Source organism: Phyllobates terribilis, unplaced genomic scaffold, assembly GCF_046119375.1.
Source record: "Phyllobates terribilis strain yellow unplaced genomic scaffold, ASM4611937v1 Scaffold_2__4_contigs__length_985480577, whole genome shotgun sequence".
NCBI classification, from domain to species: domain Eukaryota; kingdom Metazoa; phylum Chordata; class Amphibia; order Anura; family Dendrobatidae; genus Phyllobates; species Phyllobates terribilis.
Genome location: NW_027362762.1, coordinates 389,094,053 through 389,112,327, shown reverse-complemented (window position 1 = coordinate 389,112,327; position 18,275 = coordinate 389,094,053). Strand labels below are relative to the sequence as shown.

Genomic DNA, 18,275 nt, shown 5'->3' with positions numbered 1-18,275 from the left:
TGCACTCAATACTTGGTCGGGGCTCCTTTTGCATCAATTACTGCATCAATTCGGCGTGGCATGGAGGATCAGCCTGTGGCACTGCTGAAGTGTTATGGAAGCCCAGGTTGCTTTGATAGCAGCCTTTAGCTCGTCTGCATTGTTGGGTCTGGTGTCTCTCATCTTCCACTTGACAATACGGGGTTAAGGTCAGGCGAGTTTGCTGGCCAATCAAGCACAGTGATACTGTTATTTTTAAACCAGGTATTGGTACCTTTGGCAGTGTGGACAGGTGCCAAGTCCTGCTGGAGAATGAAATTTCTATCTCCAAAAATCTTGTCAGCAGAGGGAAGCATGAAGTACTCTAAAATTTCCTGGTAAATGGCTGCACTGACTTTGGTCTTGATAAAACACAGCAGATGACATGACTTCCCAAACCATCACTGATTGTGGAAACTTCACACTAGACCTCCAGCAGCTTGGATTGTGTGCCTCTCCACTTTTCCTCCAGACTCTGGGACCTTGATTTCCAAATGAAAATTGGAACTCTGGGACCTTGTGGAGTGTGTCAATGACTGCCTTCTGGACATCTGTCAAGTCAGCAGTCTTCCCCATGATTGTGGAGCCTACTGAAACAGACTAAGGGACCTTTTTTAACGCTTAGGTAGCTTTTGCAGATGTTTTTTTTTTTATTATTTTAATTTACTGAGATAATGAATTTTGTGTTTTCATTGGCTGTAAGCCATAATCTTCAACATAAACAGAAATAAACACGTGAAATAGATCACTCTGTTTGTAATGACTCTATATAATGAGTTTCACTTTTTGTATTGAAGAACTGAAATAAATTAACTTTTTGATATTCTAATTTAGTGAGATGCACCTGTATAATGGTGCCGGTAGAGCGAACATGCGCTCTGTTGTGCATCATTTTTGGGTGTGTACGCTTACTGGAGACTGACACACAGATGTAGTAGACTGCGTTTGGATATTCGCCTCCAGTAGGCGTAAACGCCCGAAAACTATGGACGGCAGAGCGCACATTCGGGCAGTTCCTTTGAGCTTATGATTCTCATTTGGTCTGACATGCACTGTGAGCTGTGAGGTCTTATATAGACAGGTGTGAGCCTTTCCATATCTAGTGCTATCAGTTCAATTAAACACAGCTGGAATGAAGGAGTAGAACCATCTCAAGGAGGATCACAAGGAAATGGACATCATGTGACTTAAATAAGAGTGTCTGAGCAAAGGGTCTGAATACTTATGACCATGTGATATTTCAGTTTTTCTTTTTTAATAAATTTGCAAAAATGTCTACATTTCTGTTTTTTTTTCAGTCAAGATGGGGTGCAGAGTGTACTTTAATGAGAAAAAAATGAACTTTTTAGAATTTACCAAATGGCTGCAATGAAACAAAGAGTGAAAAATTTAAAGGGGTCTGAATACTTTCCGTACCCACTGTATACCAACTTAAACCAAGCTCAAATTCTGTGTTTTTTCTTTCTATGAATAAAGCCGGGTGAACTGGTGTCAACACCTTCTCAAAATTCTAAAAATGGGCTCTAAATGAATTATGTATTGTTTTCTAAGTGTGTGTTTCCTGAAAAGAGGCGGCACATTGACTGGTAAAATGAAATGAGAAATCTAGAACCCTTTCCATTTTGGAGTTTAGTGGCATTGCCCATAACACCACTGCAACCTAGCATTGTACAGGTTGATTGTTTGTTCATGGATGGGAGCTCCTGATGTGACACTCCGCTTTTTTTTTTTTTTTTTTTTTTTTTTTACTGCCAGAAACAGTTTGGGAGACTGGTAATTTTTTTCTCACTTTCAGTGCTTTGAGGTCTTGTTTTGTAAGTGACACCAGCACAAAAAAAAAATCTTCAACGTTTTTGCTGGTGGAAACTTTAGTTGTTTTCAAGCCATGAGAAGATCAGGAGGAGTAAGTAACGCCTGGGGATGAAGGCGAAGAACTTGGCCAGTATGCCAGGAGAAGGGCTGTATGTGTTATCCAGTTATTAGCCTGACATTCAGCTGTATAACTTTACTGAAATCAGGAGAAAAGCATAGGTAGGTTTTGTGAGCGCTGCTTAAGGGTTTGTCTGTAACCACCTTCTTGGGTTACATCTGTTTTTTGTTTTATTCCTACTACTGTAATGTTTGTCACTGCTGCATACTTGAATATGTAGCTGTGCAGTATGGCACTCTTGGGTCGATCAAACACACATTGATTTTCATTAAGGATTTTGGAAGAAATGTAGCGACTGTAAATTACTTGCTTATGAATCATTCTATTTTGGTTAAAATATTACCTTCACATTGTCTATATCCGCATTGTCCTCCTGTGCCTCTACCTCCTGCCAAGAAACTGTCCAACGCTGTTATCTTTAGCTGTGGAATTTCCTCTGCGAGCTCAGCGTGCCGCTGGTGATAAGAATGCACAGTCTGAGTGATGTACTGGAAACAGGAGCCATTGTCCTTAGGAATTAGTGTCAACTGTGCGAGGTGAACTCTGCATATAATCTACCGGCAACTTCATATTTTCTGTGCCATCTTTAGTTTAATTCCAGTGGATTCTAGTTAGATGTTCGACACTTTACCAGAATTCGTGGCAGTAAGCTTCTTTACTGTTTAAAGGAACCTGTCATGTCCTAGCTACTATCTACACTGCCCCCATAGCATGGTTAGTGATGCAATGTGCATCACTAGCCAGCTTTTTTTTCATTAAAATTAGTGGTAGTATAATGATTTTATAACCTTTGATATACTTTGACCTTCCTGCTCGTTTTCAGTTATAGGGGTGTGTAGCTAGCATATTGCATCACTAACAATGCTATGGGGGCCATGTAGATAGTAGCTAGGACGTGACAGATTCCCTTTAAATGGAGTCTGTCATCAGTTTTTTTGCTACCTAATCTGAGCGCAGCATAATTTAGGGGCAGAGGCCCTATGTTGGATCAATTTATTTTGGTATGTGGCTCACAATCTAAATTCCCTATCAGTATGTCTTTGGAGTGTGGGAGGAAACTGGAGAACCCGGAGGAAACGCATGCAAACATGGGGAGAACATACAAACTCCTTGCAGATGTTGTCCTTGTCTGAGAGCAGCATAATGTAGGCAAAGAAACCCTGAACCCAACGATGTATCATGGAGTTTACTGGATGCAGCAGTTGTGATGCAGAGTTCTTAGCTTTCTGAGCTCTGCTTCATGCTAAATCTAACCCCGCCTAAACCAGACTCTATGTAAATACAGTCTATTGACAGTGAGCTGGTTATCCCAGGAGGAACGGTGTCAGACCAGTTTCCAGCTGGTCACACCAATGATAATGTCCTAGTGATAAAACCTTCATTGTACGTAAACAGCACACAGCTTGATAAGTGACACATCGTTGAAATCTGTGTTTTAACCCCTACCTCGTGCTGTTCTCAGATTACATGGCAAAAACCTGCTGACAGATTTCTTGTAATATTTATTTTAGTAATGTAAAAACTTATTTTGCGTGTGGGAGAGGGGGGTTAAGGGTTCTTTTTTACTATGTATTTCATATGAAATATACTTTGTTTTTTAGTGTTTCTGTCTGAAGATGAAGCAAACTCCGTTTTAAAGCGTTTCCCCAGAGCAAACAGTTTCTTGGAGGAGATAAAGCAAGGAAACATTGAGAGGGAATGCAGGGAGGAATTATGCAGCTATGAAGAAGCAAGAGAGGCATTTGAAAATGATGAGAGGACTGTAAGTACAGTATTGTTGAATTTGATTGTTCTTTGAGTGCTGAACTCAAAGCTCATGCAAATTGTGAATAATATACAGTACAGACCAAAAGTTTGGACACACCTTCTCATTTAAAGATTTTTCTGTATTTTCATGACTATGAAAATTGTACATTCACACTGAAGGCATCAAAACTATGAATTAACACATGTGGAATTATATACTTAACAAAAAAGTGTGAAACAACTGAAAATATGTCTTATATTCTAGGTTCTTCAAAGTAGCCAACTTTTACTTTGATGACTGCTTTGCACACTCTTGGCATTCTCTTGATGAGCTTCAAGAGGTAGTCACCGGAAATGGTTTTCACTTCACAGTTGTGCCCTGTCAGGTTTAATAAGTGGGATTTCTTGCCTTATAAATGGGGTTGGGACCATCAGTTGTGTTGTGCAGAAGTCTGGTGGATACACAGCTGATAGTCCTACTGAATGGACTTCTAAAATTTGTATTATGGCAAGAAAAAAGCAGCTAAGTAAAGAAAAACGAGTGGCCATCATTACTGTAAGAAATAAAGGTCAGTCAGTGCGAAAAATTGGGCAAACTTTGAAAGTGTCCCCAAGTGCAGTTGCAAAAACCATCAAGCGCTACAAAGAAACTGGGTCACATGAGGACCGCCACAGGAAATGAAGACCAAGAGTCACCTCTGCTTCTGAGGATAAGTTTATCCGAGTCACCAGCCGCAGAAATCGCAGGTTAACAGCAGCTCAGATTAGAGACCAGGTCAATACCACACAGAGTTCTAGCAGCAGACACATCTCTACAACAACTGTTAAGAGGAGACTTTGTGCAGCTGGCCTTCATGGTAAAATAGCTGCTAGGAAACCACTGCTAAGGACAGGCAACAAGCAGAAGAGACTTGTTTTGGCTAAAGAACACAAGGAATGGACATTAGACCAGTGGAAATCTGTACTTTGGTCTGATGAGTCCAAATTTGAGATCTTTGGTTTTAACCACCGTGTCTTTGTGCAACGCAGAAAAGGTGAACGGATGGACTCTACATGCCTGGTTCCCACCGTGAAGCATGGAGGAGGAGGTGTGATGGTGTGGGGGTGCTTTGCTGGTGACACTGTTGGGGATTTATTCAAAATTGAAGGCATACTGAACCAGCATGGCTACCACAGCATCTTTCAGCAGCATGCAATTCCATCAGGTTTGCGTTTAGTTGGACCATCATTTATTTTTCAACAGGACAATGACCCCAAACACACCTCCAGGCTGTGTAAGGGCTATTTGACCAAGAAGGAGAGTGATGGGGTGCTACGCCAGATGACCTGGCCTCCACAGTCACCAGACCTGAACCCAATCGAGATGGTTTGGGGTGAGCTGGACCGCAGAGTGAAGGCAAAAGGGCCAACAAGTGCTTAGCATCTCTGGGAACTCCTTCAAGATTGTTGGAAGACCATTTCCGGTGACTACCTCTTGAAGCTCATCAAGAGAATGCCAAGAGTGTGCAAAGCAGTCATCAAAGCAAAAGGTCGCTACTTTGAAGAACCTAGAATATGACATATTTTCAGTTGTTTCACACTTTTTTGTTAAGTATATAATTCCACATGTGTTAATTCATAGTTTTGATGCCTTCAGTGTGAATGTACAATTTTCATAGTCATGAAAATACAGAAAAATCTTTAAATGAGGTGTGTCCAAACTTTTGGTCTGTACTGTATATTGCAAAATTGTTGCGACTTTTGGTGTGTTCACTTTTCACTCCAGTTTCGCCCAGCTCTGCCAAAATAGGTAGGACGTTGAAGTGACTCCACAGCTCCTCTAATTCATGAGTGGCGGCATTCCTTAAAGAAGTTGTCCACAACTTTTTATTATGCCCCCAATGTATCCTCCCGGAGCCCATAAGTGTGTTTGTAATTACCTTCTGTTGCAGGTTCTGCCTGTGAGCGGCTTTATCGCGGGCCGCTCACAGGCATCACGTGCCCCGCCACTGATGTCACGTCAAGTGAGGCGTGACATCAGTGACGCGGTGGCTGCTGGGTTGTGGACGGTTTCCCGATGAATGAGGAGAGGGAGAGTGTGCAGTGGATGCTGGGTGTGACGTGCGGGGTAACTTCGCCTCCACTGGTGGAACAAAGAGGGACCCCTCGGCTCACGTGATGCCTGTGAGCAGCCAGCGATAGCGCCGCTCACAGGCATTATCTGCAACACGAGGTATTTACAAAAACACTTATGGGCCTTGGGGTATATTGGGAGGTGGATATTGGGGAGGGGATAATTAGTGGACAACCCCTTTAATACACAAGTCTTACTTTAGTTCCTGACTGGAGTAAGATTTGTGGCCAGATGCACGCCACTTGTCAGACTCTCCTGACAAGAGTGCCTCCTAATGAATCAGGAGTGCCTGACTCTCAACATACCGCCTCATAGAATAATAGAATATTAGTCATCGTGTCTGACCCCCTGCTCAATGGAGGATTCACTAAACCAACTCAGACAGATGTCTGTCCAGCCTATGTTTGAAGACTTCCATTGAAGGAGAACTCACTACCTATGGTGTCAACCTGTTACACTCATTGATCACACTCACTGTCAAAAAGCTTTTTCTAATCTGTATCTTCTCCCTTTCAGTTTCATTCCATTGCTTCTCGTGTTTCCATGTGTAAATAAGAATAAGAATGATCCCTCTACACTGTGACATCCCTTCATATATTTGTAGACGGCTATTAACTCTCCTCTTAGCCTTATCTTTTGCAAGCTAAATATTCCCAGATCCTTTAACCGTTCTTTGTAGGACATAGTTTGCAGTTCGCTCACCATCCTGGTAGCTCTTCTCTGAACTTGCTCTAGTTTTTCAATGTCTTTTTTAAAATGTGGTGCCCAGATGAGGTTTGACCAAGGAGGAGTAGATGTGGATAATTACTTCACGTAATCTAGACTCTATGCTTCTCTTAATACATCCCTGAATTGTTTTTGCCTTTTTTTCTGCTGCATCACACTGTTGACTCATGTGCAGTCTGTGATATATTAGTATACCCAAGTCTTTTTCACACGTGCTGTTGCTTAGCCCTATTGCTTCCATTCTGTAGATGTCATCCTTGTTTTTCTTGCCTAGATGTAGAATCTTGCTATTCTCCCTGTTAAATACCATTCTATTAGTTGCTGTCCATTGTTCAAGCTTATCTAGATCCTTCAGAATCCTTTCTTCTCTAGTGTTAGCTATCCCTCCTAGCCTTCCATCATCTGCAAATTTGATTAGTTTAATTAATTTACCCTCAGTTCCCTTATCTAGATCCTTTATAAAAATGTTGAAAAACAGAGGCCAGGGCAGCTGTGTGCTAACCCCCTTGAAACACTCTTTCAATTGGATGTGCAAGTGTTTATTACCACTCTGAGTATGATCACTGAGCCAGTTATGAATCCACCTTCATCAAGAATGTTGTGAACGTCACCAGTCTTGATGAATCCAGGCCTTTAAGTGTGGCATAGTCACGATCGTACATTACTGGATTGTTTTTGCAACACCATGTACAGCATAAAAACAAAAACCGTGTTAAAATGGTTTTGTTTTTATTCCCATTTCAATGCACTTTCATTTTTTTTTTCCACTAAATGAATGGTGTCGTTCAAAACTACAACTTTTCTTGCAAACGCAAACCATCATATGGTTTTTGACTGAAAAATAAAGTTATGGCTCTTGAAAAACTGGGAGCAAAAAGTGAAGGCACAAAAAATCTCCAAGGAGGAAAATGAGGTTATACATTAATAAAGGGAACACAAAGCTTCGATGGTCAATGAGCTTCTCTTTTTACAACAGCTCCACCTTGTGGTTATTACATAGCATACACTTTTTTTCTATTAGTTATACTTTAGCAGTGTTTAAAGGGTTATTTAAAGTTCCTAATGGGTAAAATTACTCCTTATTAAAAATACTCTCCATTCTCAATAACGGAGGAGTTGATCATTTTATCGTGCACAGCTTGTTGTCTAAGTTACTGACCACACATTTGACATTTCCCAGAACATTGCATGTGAATGAGTGCAAAACTAGCATTTCTATTTTTATCTAACCTAGTTTTTCCACACTGGGAGCTTCAAATTAATCTGAAAGAAGTCCAATGGGGCTTTAAAAGTTAGCCATAATGATAAACTATGTTCAGGACACAATCTTGTATGACCTTACACAATGTATTAATATAGGGATTTTAAAAGGTTGTGCAGTATGTGCACTGGCAGAATGTTGAAAGGCTCCAGGCAATCAATGGCTGCTGGTTGTCTGCATTGGTCCTTTGATGTAGCAATATCATGTCACTGTGTGGAGAGACAGTGTCGACATCAGAGGAGTGGTGCCGGTCTGGTGAATAAGATTATTAATGTTTGTGCTTATGTATGTATATTTTTTAGCAAATTCTTTTCTTTCTTTTCCCTTTTTAGAAAGAATTTTGGAAAGAATATACCAGTGACCACGAGAACTCTAACACAGACAGCAGCTGGTATCCCTTTTACCTTGCCTTCCCGTTGGTCACAGTATTATTTGTGGTCCTTTTGGTGCTCTTATTGGTATGGAGGTGTGTATTCAAAAAGAAGGCGCGTCGTCGGACTGCCTACGCCCCCAGAGGAGTGAGAGAGAACAATACGGAGGCAGGACCTGATCATGACATGGGAAGCCAGCAGCGTTCCAATGTACTCTGTACTATCGAAGATGCGTTTAATAGAGCTGGGCACCCGCCTGGGGTCTTAGATTATGATGTACGTTCAGATACGTTGTCAGCTGGATTTTCAAGCTGTGAGCTTCCCCCCTCTTATGAGGAAGCCACTGGCGAGAGGGGCATCAGAGTGATTGAGCCGCAACAGAACTCAACGGAGCCTCCTCCACAATATGAAGAAATAGCCACATGTGCCTCTGTCGTCACGATACCTCGTGAGGTTGCCAATGTCAAGTAATATTGACGTTTATTAGCACACATAACTTTTTCTATGTTTTTTTTTTTTAATTGTAGATGAAGAATTTATAAGCAAAGTTTTATAAGCACAGTATTATTTGCCTTTGTACAAAATTTGACTTTCGTGACTTTTTTTTTTAAGTGGACATGAGTATGAAGAGACGTATCATAAAAAAAATGGACTGTTAACACTTTTTAGAATTTCAATTGCAGGATCCTAATTGTCTACATAGGTAGCGGAATATTCCTTTGGCGTGTATTCTGCGTCGATTGAATTAAGATGCCTGTAATCTGTATAATTTGTCATGCTCTATTGCATTTTCTTTTGCAATATTTCTGTCCCTTGTGGGTGATACTAGTATTGCAAATTAACCACTATTAACCTCTTAGTGCATTTTTATGATTTTTGAATATAGTGTGAATTTGTTTTCATTTTTTACATTTGTGCCTAACTTTGGTATATTATTTGAAAGTGCAATATATTTTTAAGAAATGCCTCAGGTCACACTCTTGTCTGCAAGCAACAAAGTTTGTTCTATTTGTGACATAATGTTTTGACTGTTATCAGATTTGGCCGCATAGAGTGAATTCTTTTAAAGAATGAGGTAAGCCAAGTTCATATAGAAAGACTGGATCTTCTTTTTTAAGTTAGTTTTTGCTTTGTTAGGAAGAAAATTAATTCTAAGATTATTTTAACTTACAATAAAATATATCTTCTGAAAATATTCTGCTCCTTTGTTAAATATCTGTACTTGACAATAATTTTATATATCTATGGAAGTAGTTGAAAGTAGATTTCATAGCTATCACAGTTTTCTGAATGGCTATTTGAGCGAATTATTTTTTATCCCTGAATTCGGACCAATCCAAAGTGATTCTCTTATCACTGAGTAATTTACATGACTTTGTTAAAGGGTTGGCCCAACAGAACAATAAACAAACTTGTTGGATTACTGGGCAAATACAGTTATATGAAAAAGTTTGGGCACCCCTATTAATCTTAAGCTTAATGTTTTATAAAAATTGGTGTTTTTGCAACAGCTATTTCAGTTTGAGATATGTAATAACTGTTGGACACAGTAATGTTTCTGCCTTGAAATGAGGTTTATTGTACTAACAGAAAATGTGCAATCTGCATTCAAACTAAATTTGACAGGTACATAAGTATGGGCACCTCACCAGAAAAGTGACATTAATATTTAGTAGATCCTCCTTTTGCAAAAATAACAGCCTCTAGTCGCTTCCTGTAGCTTTTAATGATTTCCTGGATCCTGGATGAAGGCATTTTTGACCATTCCTCTTTACAAAACAATTCCAGTTCAGTTAAGTTTGATGGTCGCCGAGCATGGACAGCCCTCTTCAAATGATCCCACAGATGTTCAATGATATTCAGGTCTGGGGACTGGGATGGCCATGCCAGAACATTGTTATTGTTCCTCTGCATGAATGCCTGAGTAGATTTGGAGCGGTGTTTTGAATCATTGTCTTGTTGAAAGATCCATCCCCTGCGTAACTTCAACTTTGTCACTGATTCTTGAACATTATTGTCAAGAATCTGCTGATACTGAGTGGAATCCATGCGTCCCTCAACTTTAACAAGATTCCCGGTGCCGGCATTGGCCACACAGCCCCAAAGCATGATGGAACCTCCACCAAATTTTACTGTGGGTAGCAAGTGTTTTTCTTGGAATGCTGTGTTTTTTTGCCGCCATGCATAACGCCTTTTTGTATGACCAAATAACTCAATCATGGTTTCATCAGTCCACAGGACCTTCTTCCAAAAAGAAATAGGCTTCTCCAAATGTGCTTTTGCATACCTCAGCCGACTGTTTGTGGCGTGCTTGCAGAAACGGCTTCTTTCGCATCACTCTCCCATACAGCTTCTCCTTGTGCAAAGTGCGTTGTATAGTTGACCGATGCACAGTGACACCATCTGCAGCAAGTTGATCCTGCAGCTCTCTGGAGGTGGTCTGAGGATTGTCCTTGACTGATCTCACCATTCTTCTTCTCTGCCTTTCTGATGTTTTTCTTGGCCTGCCACTTCTGGCCTTAACAAGAACTGTCCCTGTGTTCTTCCATTTCCTTACTATGTTCCTCACAGTGGAAACTGACAGGTTAAATCTCTGAGACAGCTTTTTGTATCCTTCCCCTGAACAACTATGTTGAATAATCTTTGTTTTCAGATCATTTGACAGTTGTTTTGAGGAGCCCATGATGCCACTCTACAGAGGAAATTCAAACAGGAGAACAACTTGCAAGTGGCCACTTTAAATAGCTTTTCTCATGATTGCATACACCTGGCTATGAAGTTCAAAGCTCAATGAGGTTACAAAACCAAAAAAAGTGCTTTAGTAAGTCAGTAAAAAGTAGGTAGGAGTATTTAAAACAAGAAAATGATAAGGGTGCCCATACTTATGCACCTATCAAATTGTGTTTGAATGCAGATTGCACATTTTCTGTTAGTACAATAAACCTCATTTCAAGGCAGAAACATTACTGTGTCCAACAGTTATTACAGATATCAAACTGAAATAGCTGTTGCAAAAACACCAATTTTTATAAAACATTAAGCTTAAGATTAATAGGGGTGCCCAAACTTTTTCATATAACTGTATGATAGGTAAGACCTTTTAATCCATAAATTCTTCATCCAATAAACTGCACCCACCTTATTGGGGATTCATACCTGCCTCTAGTTTATCAATATCATTAAATTATAAAAGGTAAAGGAAATGGCACCAAGGGTTCTTCTATAACAGACCTGGGCAAAGTCTGGCACACATACCACATCCGACCCTCTGGCTGTTCCAGTCTGGTTTGCGGACAGAGACAGCAAAAGGGCTGGAAAGACAGGCCCACCGGCCGCACCATGCACTTGCCCACCGCCTGCATCCTGATATTGGTGGAGGATGGAGCCACTAGCTCCTTCTTCCACCAGTCAGTGTGTGCGACTGAGACAGCAGACTGTCATTACTGTGCGTCTGCTGTGTGGAGGGTCAGTGTGCTGGGGGAACAGGAGCAAGGTACTTTTTTTTTTTTTTTTTTTGTGCCTTTATGTAGTGGGCTATGTGTGGGGTTCATACTGTAAATAGAGGGAATGTGTGGGGGCTCATACTACACATGGTGCTCATACTGTATATAGGGGGTGTATAAAAAATGAAAAGGTTCATCCAGCTCACTATACGTAGTAGAATTCCTCAGGACTTGCAGGGATTGTGAGCCTGTGTTGGCAACAGGGTGGATCAACGGCAGGAAAGAGACATTATCCAACACAAAATCCATGGAAATAATTACCGTAACAAATAGAAATTTATTTAAACACGATTAAAAAGAGTACATGTTAAAAAGATGCTCTAAACCGCATGCTACTGACGCGTTTCGAACTGTGTGTTCTTGAATAAGAACATGTTTAAATAAATTTCTAGTTTTTAATTATTTCCCTGGATTTTGTGCTGGATAATCTTTACTGCTGTGTGTAGGGAGTGCTATGTGTGGACTCATACACTATATATAATGGCTGTGGGGTCTCGTATGTAGGGGGTCATACGGGATGTAGAGGAGCTTGCACTGTATATGGGGAGGGCTCAATTGGTATATAGGGGGTGTCTGCATTCTTAACCCGCTATAGGCTATCACCCCCGGCTCAGCGCGGGCTCTGGAGCGGAGTCCGCACTGAACCGGGCACATGTCAGCTGATTCTTACAGCTGACATGTGTCCGCAACAGCCATGGTGGAATCGCGATTCACCCACGGCTGTTAACCAGTTAAATGCCGCTGTCAATCTCTGACAGCGGCATTTAACTTGCACTTCCAGGAAGCGCGTCCTAGGCCTCGCCCATCGGTGACCCCGTCACATGATCGCGGGTCACCGATGGGTTGCCATGACAACCCGGGTTCTGCAGCAGACCCCTGTCATTGTCATGTCTCGCTTGCTATGAGTGCCACCCAGTGGCAAGTGAGCATTTCTACTGCATACAGGCGATCTGCTCATCGCTTGTATGCAGTAGAAGCAATCAGAAAACTGTTGCTTCTAGTCTCCTATGGAGACTATAGAAGCAAGCAGAAAGTGTAAAAAAAAAAAAAAAAAAAAGTTTAAAAAAATATAAGTTTAAATCACCCCCCTTTCGCCCCATTCAAAATTAAAAACAAAACACACACACACATATTTGGTATCGCTGCGTTCAGAATCGCCCGATTTATCAAAATAAAAAAAATGTATCCGATCTGTAAATGGCGTAACGAGAAAAAAATTTAAAACGCCAGAACTACGTATTTTTGGTCGTCACAACATTGGAATAAAATGCAATAACGGGCGATCAAAACATCACACCTGCCCCAAAATGGTATCCATAAAAACGTCAGCTCAACGCGCAAAAAAATAAGCCCTCACTCGGCCCCAGATCCTGAAAAATGGAGATGCTATGGGTCTTGGAAAATGGCGCCTTTTTTTTTTTTAATAGCAAACTTTTGGATTTCTTTTCACCACTTAAATAAAAAAGAACCTATACATGTTTTGGTGTCTACAAACTTGTAATGACCTGGAGAATAATAATGGCAGGTCAGTTTTAGCATTCAGTGAATGTGGTAAAAAAAAATCCTCAAAGTGGAATTGCATTTTTTTTTTTCCATTTCACCACACTTGGAACTTTTTTTTCAGTACACAATATGGTAAAACCAGTGATGGCGTTTAAAAGTACAACTTGTCCCGCAAAAAAATAAGCCCTCACATGGCCATATTAACCAAAAAAATAAAAAGGCTATGGCTCTGGGAAGAAGGGGAGCAAAAAATGAAAACGCAAAAACCCAATGGGTTAAAGGGGATTTTCCACGAACAAAAGTTGATTTTAATATATCTTGGAATAGTAATAATTTCCACAATTGGATGTGTTTACATAAAATGTTCCTGTGCTGAGATAATCATATAAATGTGCCCCTGCTGTGTATTGTGTAATGGCTGTGTCTTACCGTACAGGAACATGATCTGATCATATCACATCTCCTGGGCAGGGTAAAGTGTCCAAAATGGGGTGAGTTGTCGGGGGTTTCCACTGTTTAGGCACATCAGGGGCTCTCCAAATGCGACATGGCGTCCGTTCTCGATTCCAGACTATTTTGCGTTCAAAAAGTCACGCAGTGCTCCTTCCCTTCTGAACCCCTCTGTGCACCTAAACACTGGTTTTCCCCCACATATGGGGTATCTGCTTAGTCAGGAGAAATTGCACAACACATTTCATGGTGCGATTTCTCCTGTTACCCTTATGAAAATGCAAAATTGGGGGCTGAAAAAAACATTTTTGTGGGAAAATTTAAAAATTTTATTTTTACAACTCAATGTTCTAAACTCCTGTGAAGCACCTAGGGGGGGGGGGGTTTGAAGGTGCTCACCACACATCTAGATAAGTTCCCTGAGGGTCTAGTTTCCAAAATGATGTCACTTGTGGGGGGTTTCCACTGTTTAGGCACATCAGGGGCTCTCCAAACGCAACATTGTGTCCGCTAATTATTCAAGCAAATTTTACATTCAGTCAAATGGCGCTCCTTCCCTTCCTAACCCTGCTGTGCGCACAAACAGTGGTTTTCCACCACATATGGGATATTGACGTGCTCAGGAGAAAATGCACAACAAATTTTGGGATCCATTTTTTTCATCTTACCCTTGCAAAAATAAAAAAAATTGGGTCTAAAGTAACATTTTTGTGAAAAGTTAATTGTTCATTTTTTTTCTTCCACATTCCAAAAATTCCTGTGAAGCACGTGAAGGGATTATAAACTTATTGAATGCGGTTTTGAGCACCTTGAGGGGTGCAGCTTTTAGAATGGTGTCACTTTTGGGTATTTTCTGTCATAAAGGCCTCTCAAGGTCAATTCAAATGTGATGTGGTCCCTAAAAAAAAAAAAAAAAAAAAAAAAAAAAAAATTTTTTGTACATTTTGTTGGAAAAATTTGAAATTGCTGGTCAACTTTTAACCCTTATAACTTCCTAACAAAAAAAAATTTGGTTCCAAAATTGTGCTGATGTAAAGTAGACATGTGGGAAATGTTATTTATTAACTATTTTATGTGACATAGCTCTCTGATTTAAGGGCATGAAAGTTCAAAGTTTGAAAATAGCTAAATTTTTCAAAATTTTTTCACAAATAAACATAAGTCATATCGAAGAATTTTTCCACTATCCTGAAGTACAATATGTCACGAAAAATACAGTCTCAGAATCAGTGGGATCCATTGAAGCGTTCCAGAGTTAGTACCTCATAAAGTGACAGTGGTCAGAATCGTAAAAATTGGCCTGGTCATTAATGTGCAAACCAACTTCGGGAGTAAAGGGGTTAATTCTTCTCAATATTAAGTGAGACTCTCCTCCAGACCCGGGTACTGTACAAAAAAAAAAAAAAGAATTAAAATAAAAAATAACCTTATACTCACCTTTTGATGGCCCCCGCTCTGCTCCCGGCGTCGCTGCTTGCTCCGTGGCGGGTACCGGTAATGTAAAAGGACCTTCCATGACGTCAGCGGTCATGTGACAGGTCATGCGACCGCTAATGTCATGGAAGGTCCTTTTACATTACCGGTACCCGCCACTGAGCCAGCAGTGACGCCGGGAACAGAGCGGGGGCCATCAGAAGGTGAGTATAAGGTTATTTTTTACGTTCTAATTTTTTTTTTTTTAACAATATGTTGGTCACACAATATAAATCCATGCCGGTTGCATGGATTTATATTGTGTGACCAACTTTCAAGCACTTTTCCAAGTGATGCTAAAATCGCCTGCAAAAGCGCTTGACAAAAGCATGCGAAATCGCATGCTAAAAACGCTTGGCAAACGCTTGTCCCTGGCAGAAAAAATGCATGTAAAATGCGCATGCGTTTTTTCTGCCAAGGAGATGCAGAAACGCTCAGGAAAAAACCGGAGCATTTCTGCATCGTGGGCACACAGCCTAATAGTAAGGAAATCCTGAAAACATGTTCTGTTGGTGCGTCTTGAGGACTGGAGTTGGGGAACACTGTTATAAGGTCCTTGACCTCCATAAGTCACAAACTTCTTCATAAGATTTTGAGCTTTTGAAGCTGTGATGCCAAGGTCTTTGGAGATCTAAAAATTGTTAAGCTATCACTCCCTATACACAGGAATGTTTGGATGGGCTGAACTTTCCTGTATTCTCTGAGAAAAGCTGCCAGAATCTTCTGGAAGGGGCTTATCTAACTGCCACACAAAAGGATCGAGTGATTATATCCCCCTTGACATAATTGGTCGGGAGCTCCCCATATACATGAATTATACAAATGGTGTGACTACTGGTGCGGCATGCAAGATTGCTCGGAACTGATAAGTTATCATGGCAGCTGAGGGACTGTTGAAGGCCCCTGGAACTGCCATCTTACTATTTCCGTGAAGTTCGGCCAAAAGTGGCGCTTCATGCCAGAACCACGATTTTGCTATATACTGAGGTATTGTAGTATATAGTATGAACTTTTGATCAGATTGAAATATCCTCAAGGGACTTAAAAAATGAAAGTAAAAAAGTTCTTAAAAATGAGAATTTTATTAAGGAGAGCCATCATTGAGTGGGTCTCATAAGTATTGTTCTACCTGTTTTTCCCTTTACTGAGCATCCCAGTAACTCCCCTTGTTCTGTCTAATTATTGGTTTGTACTTCCTTGGGGGGAAAAGTCCAGTAAATTGTGAATTCTTGATCAATTATTTATTAGTAGTACTACTCCCTTTTTTGGTTTATGTATGTCACATTATTTGTTTATACACACCGTTTTTTATATATATATATATATATATATATATATATATATATATATATATATATATATATATATATATATATATATATATATATATATATATATATATCAATTGTGTTTACAGAAAAAAAACCTTATATAAAATTGCAAATTGCCTCTTCAGAGAAAAAGAGGACTTGCACTCTATAGCGCCACCTATTGGAATCTTTAATATTTTATACCCTTCTATCTTACGGTCTGTGAGCTATTTTGCAGCAGTTATAATATCTTTATAATTTTCCATAACCTTTTATGGTAAAATGAATGGTGTCATTCAAAACTTACGATCCGTAGCAGTCTGCGGCCCCGACGCTGCTGAATAGTTGCGCGGCTTCCGCCTTGATATGCAAATGAGCGGCGCGTGTTTTTGTTTTTTTTCCCCCACATGCGGTCTTTCCTCATAGATGTTAATCTATGGGGAAAGTCCACATGTGGACCCGCAAGAGAAATTGACATGCTGCGGGTCTGCAAGACTCGTCGCATGTCAGTTTCCGCGGGTGATCTGCAGGTGCACAAAGACGCATAGTGGACATGGGATTTCTAGAAATCTTATCCGCTATGCTGTAACAGCTGGCCTCTGCAGGTTTGATGCTGCATAAACCCACAGCGTCAAACCCGCAGCAGCTCCTGATCGTGGGCACATACCCTAAGGCTATTAATTTCCGCAGCATGTGCACAGCACATGCGGATTATCATTGGGGAACATGGCAGACCTTCTACCAAGCGTTTTTTAAGAGTTTCTGCAGCATTTTTGCCGCTGTGGAAACGCTTAAAAAACGCATCGTGGGCACACAGCCTTATACTCATCCCACAAAAAAACAAGCCTTCATACAATTATAGATTGAAATAGGTGAGTCCAGTTTAATCACAGGTTAGAAAAGCTTACTCTGACACACTCCTATGTCCAGTGTAGAAAACCTGATCTAACCAAGAAAGAGAATTTTGTTGTTCTCAGTTGTCAAAGACTTAAGAAATATTTTGATTCTAAAGTCAAAGTTTACACACATACTTTTAATTTCATTTACATTTTATACTTATGTACTTTTTACAATATTTGTTTCCACTCTAGCCTTTTTCTAAGTGCTAATATTTATTTTCAAGTTTAATAATATTTACACGGATTCTTTAATTGTAAAATGTTATTTATGGATCAAGTCAAGCCGCTATCGTCTAGTATCAGTTGTGTTTGTAAGATACTTAATAAAGCGGTCTTTGTTAAGACATTTAAACATGCACACTCTCAGGCTCTGACTCTGTTCTAGAAGATAAAGGGCTGTTGTATTGCCGATGGCACATACCACTGTACATAAAATAGTCTATATATATATATATATATATATATATAATATATATATTTAAAAAGAATTTTATTTTCAGCCTCCTCCGCATCCTATTTTTATTTTTACATCAAATTTACCCTTTAAAAGAGAATGCAACTGGACACAAAAATAATGTAGGCTGTGATTTTCTGTATTGTTTAGACACACCTTCCAATTATCCCAGATCCTGCTGGACAGTCCCAAATTTGGGGTGCTGTCCTGAGAGGTCTGGAGTATGTCCAGACTTCACTTCAACTGCATCAACCTTAGTTGAACACGATGGTGGAGCTAGGAGGCGACATTTCCCTGCTTTATCATTCTGTTTAGGGAGAGCCTCATAAGAGAAGCGAGCAGGGATACGACACGTTTGTGTGTGGGGCAGGGGGGACTATGGAAGTGGCTTGGTGTAAAATAGGAATTTATGTCCACTACTTTACTGCCCTTTGACGTTCATTAGCCTATAATAGTGTGTACAATGTATATGCTCACTTATGCTCTCCTAAGAGAGAGAGGAAGGAAGATTGTAGATT

The 18,275-nt window shown here is 40.2% G+C and overlaps 1 protein-coding gene across 3 annotated transcripts in view; it reads left to right on the top strand.

Moving 5' to 3' along the window:
* Window positions 1–9,316, top strand: part of PRRG1 (proline rich and Gla domain 1) — a 28,066-nt gene extending 18,750 nt beyond the window's left edge. For 2 of the 3 annotated variants that reach the window (XM_073670519.1, XM_073670518.1), the window contains exons 3-4: window positions 3,550–3,710; window positions 8,127–9,316. In XM_073670519.1, the coding sequence (XP_073526620.1) occupies window positions 3,550–3,710; window positions 8,127–8,636 (671 nt within the window). In that variant the 3' untranslated portion in view covers window positions 8,637–9,316. The remainder of the gene's footprint in view (window positions 1–3,549; window positions 3,711–8,126) is intronic. The other variant, XM_073670515.1, reaches the window with a different exon arrangement.
* Window positions 9,317–18,275: the final 8,959 nt, after the last annotated feature.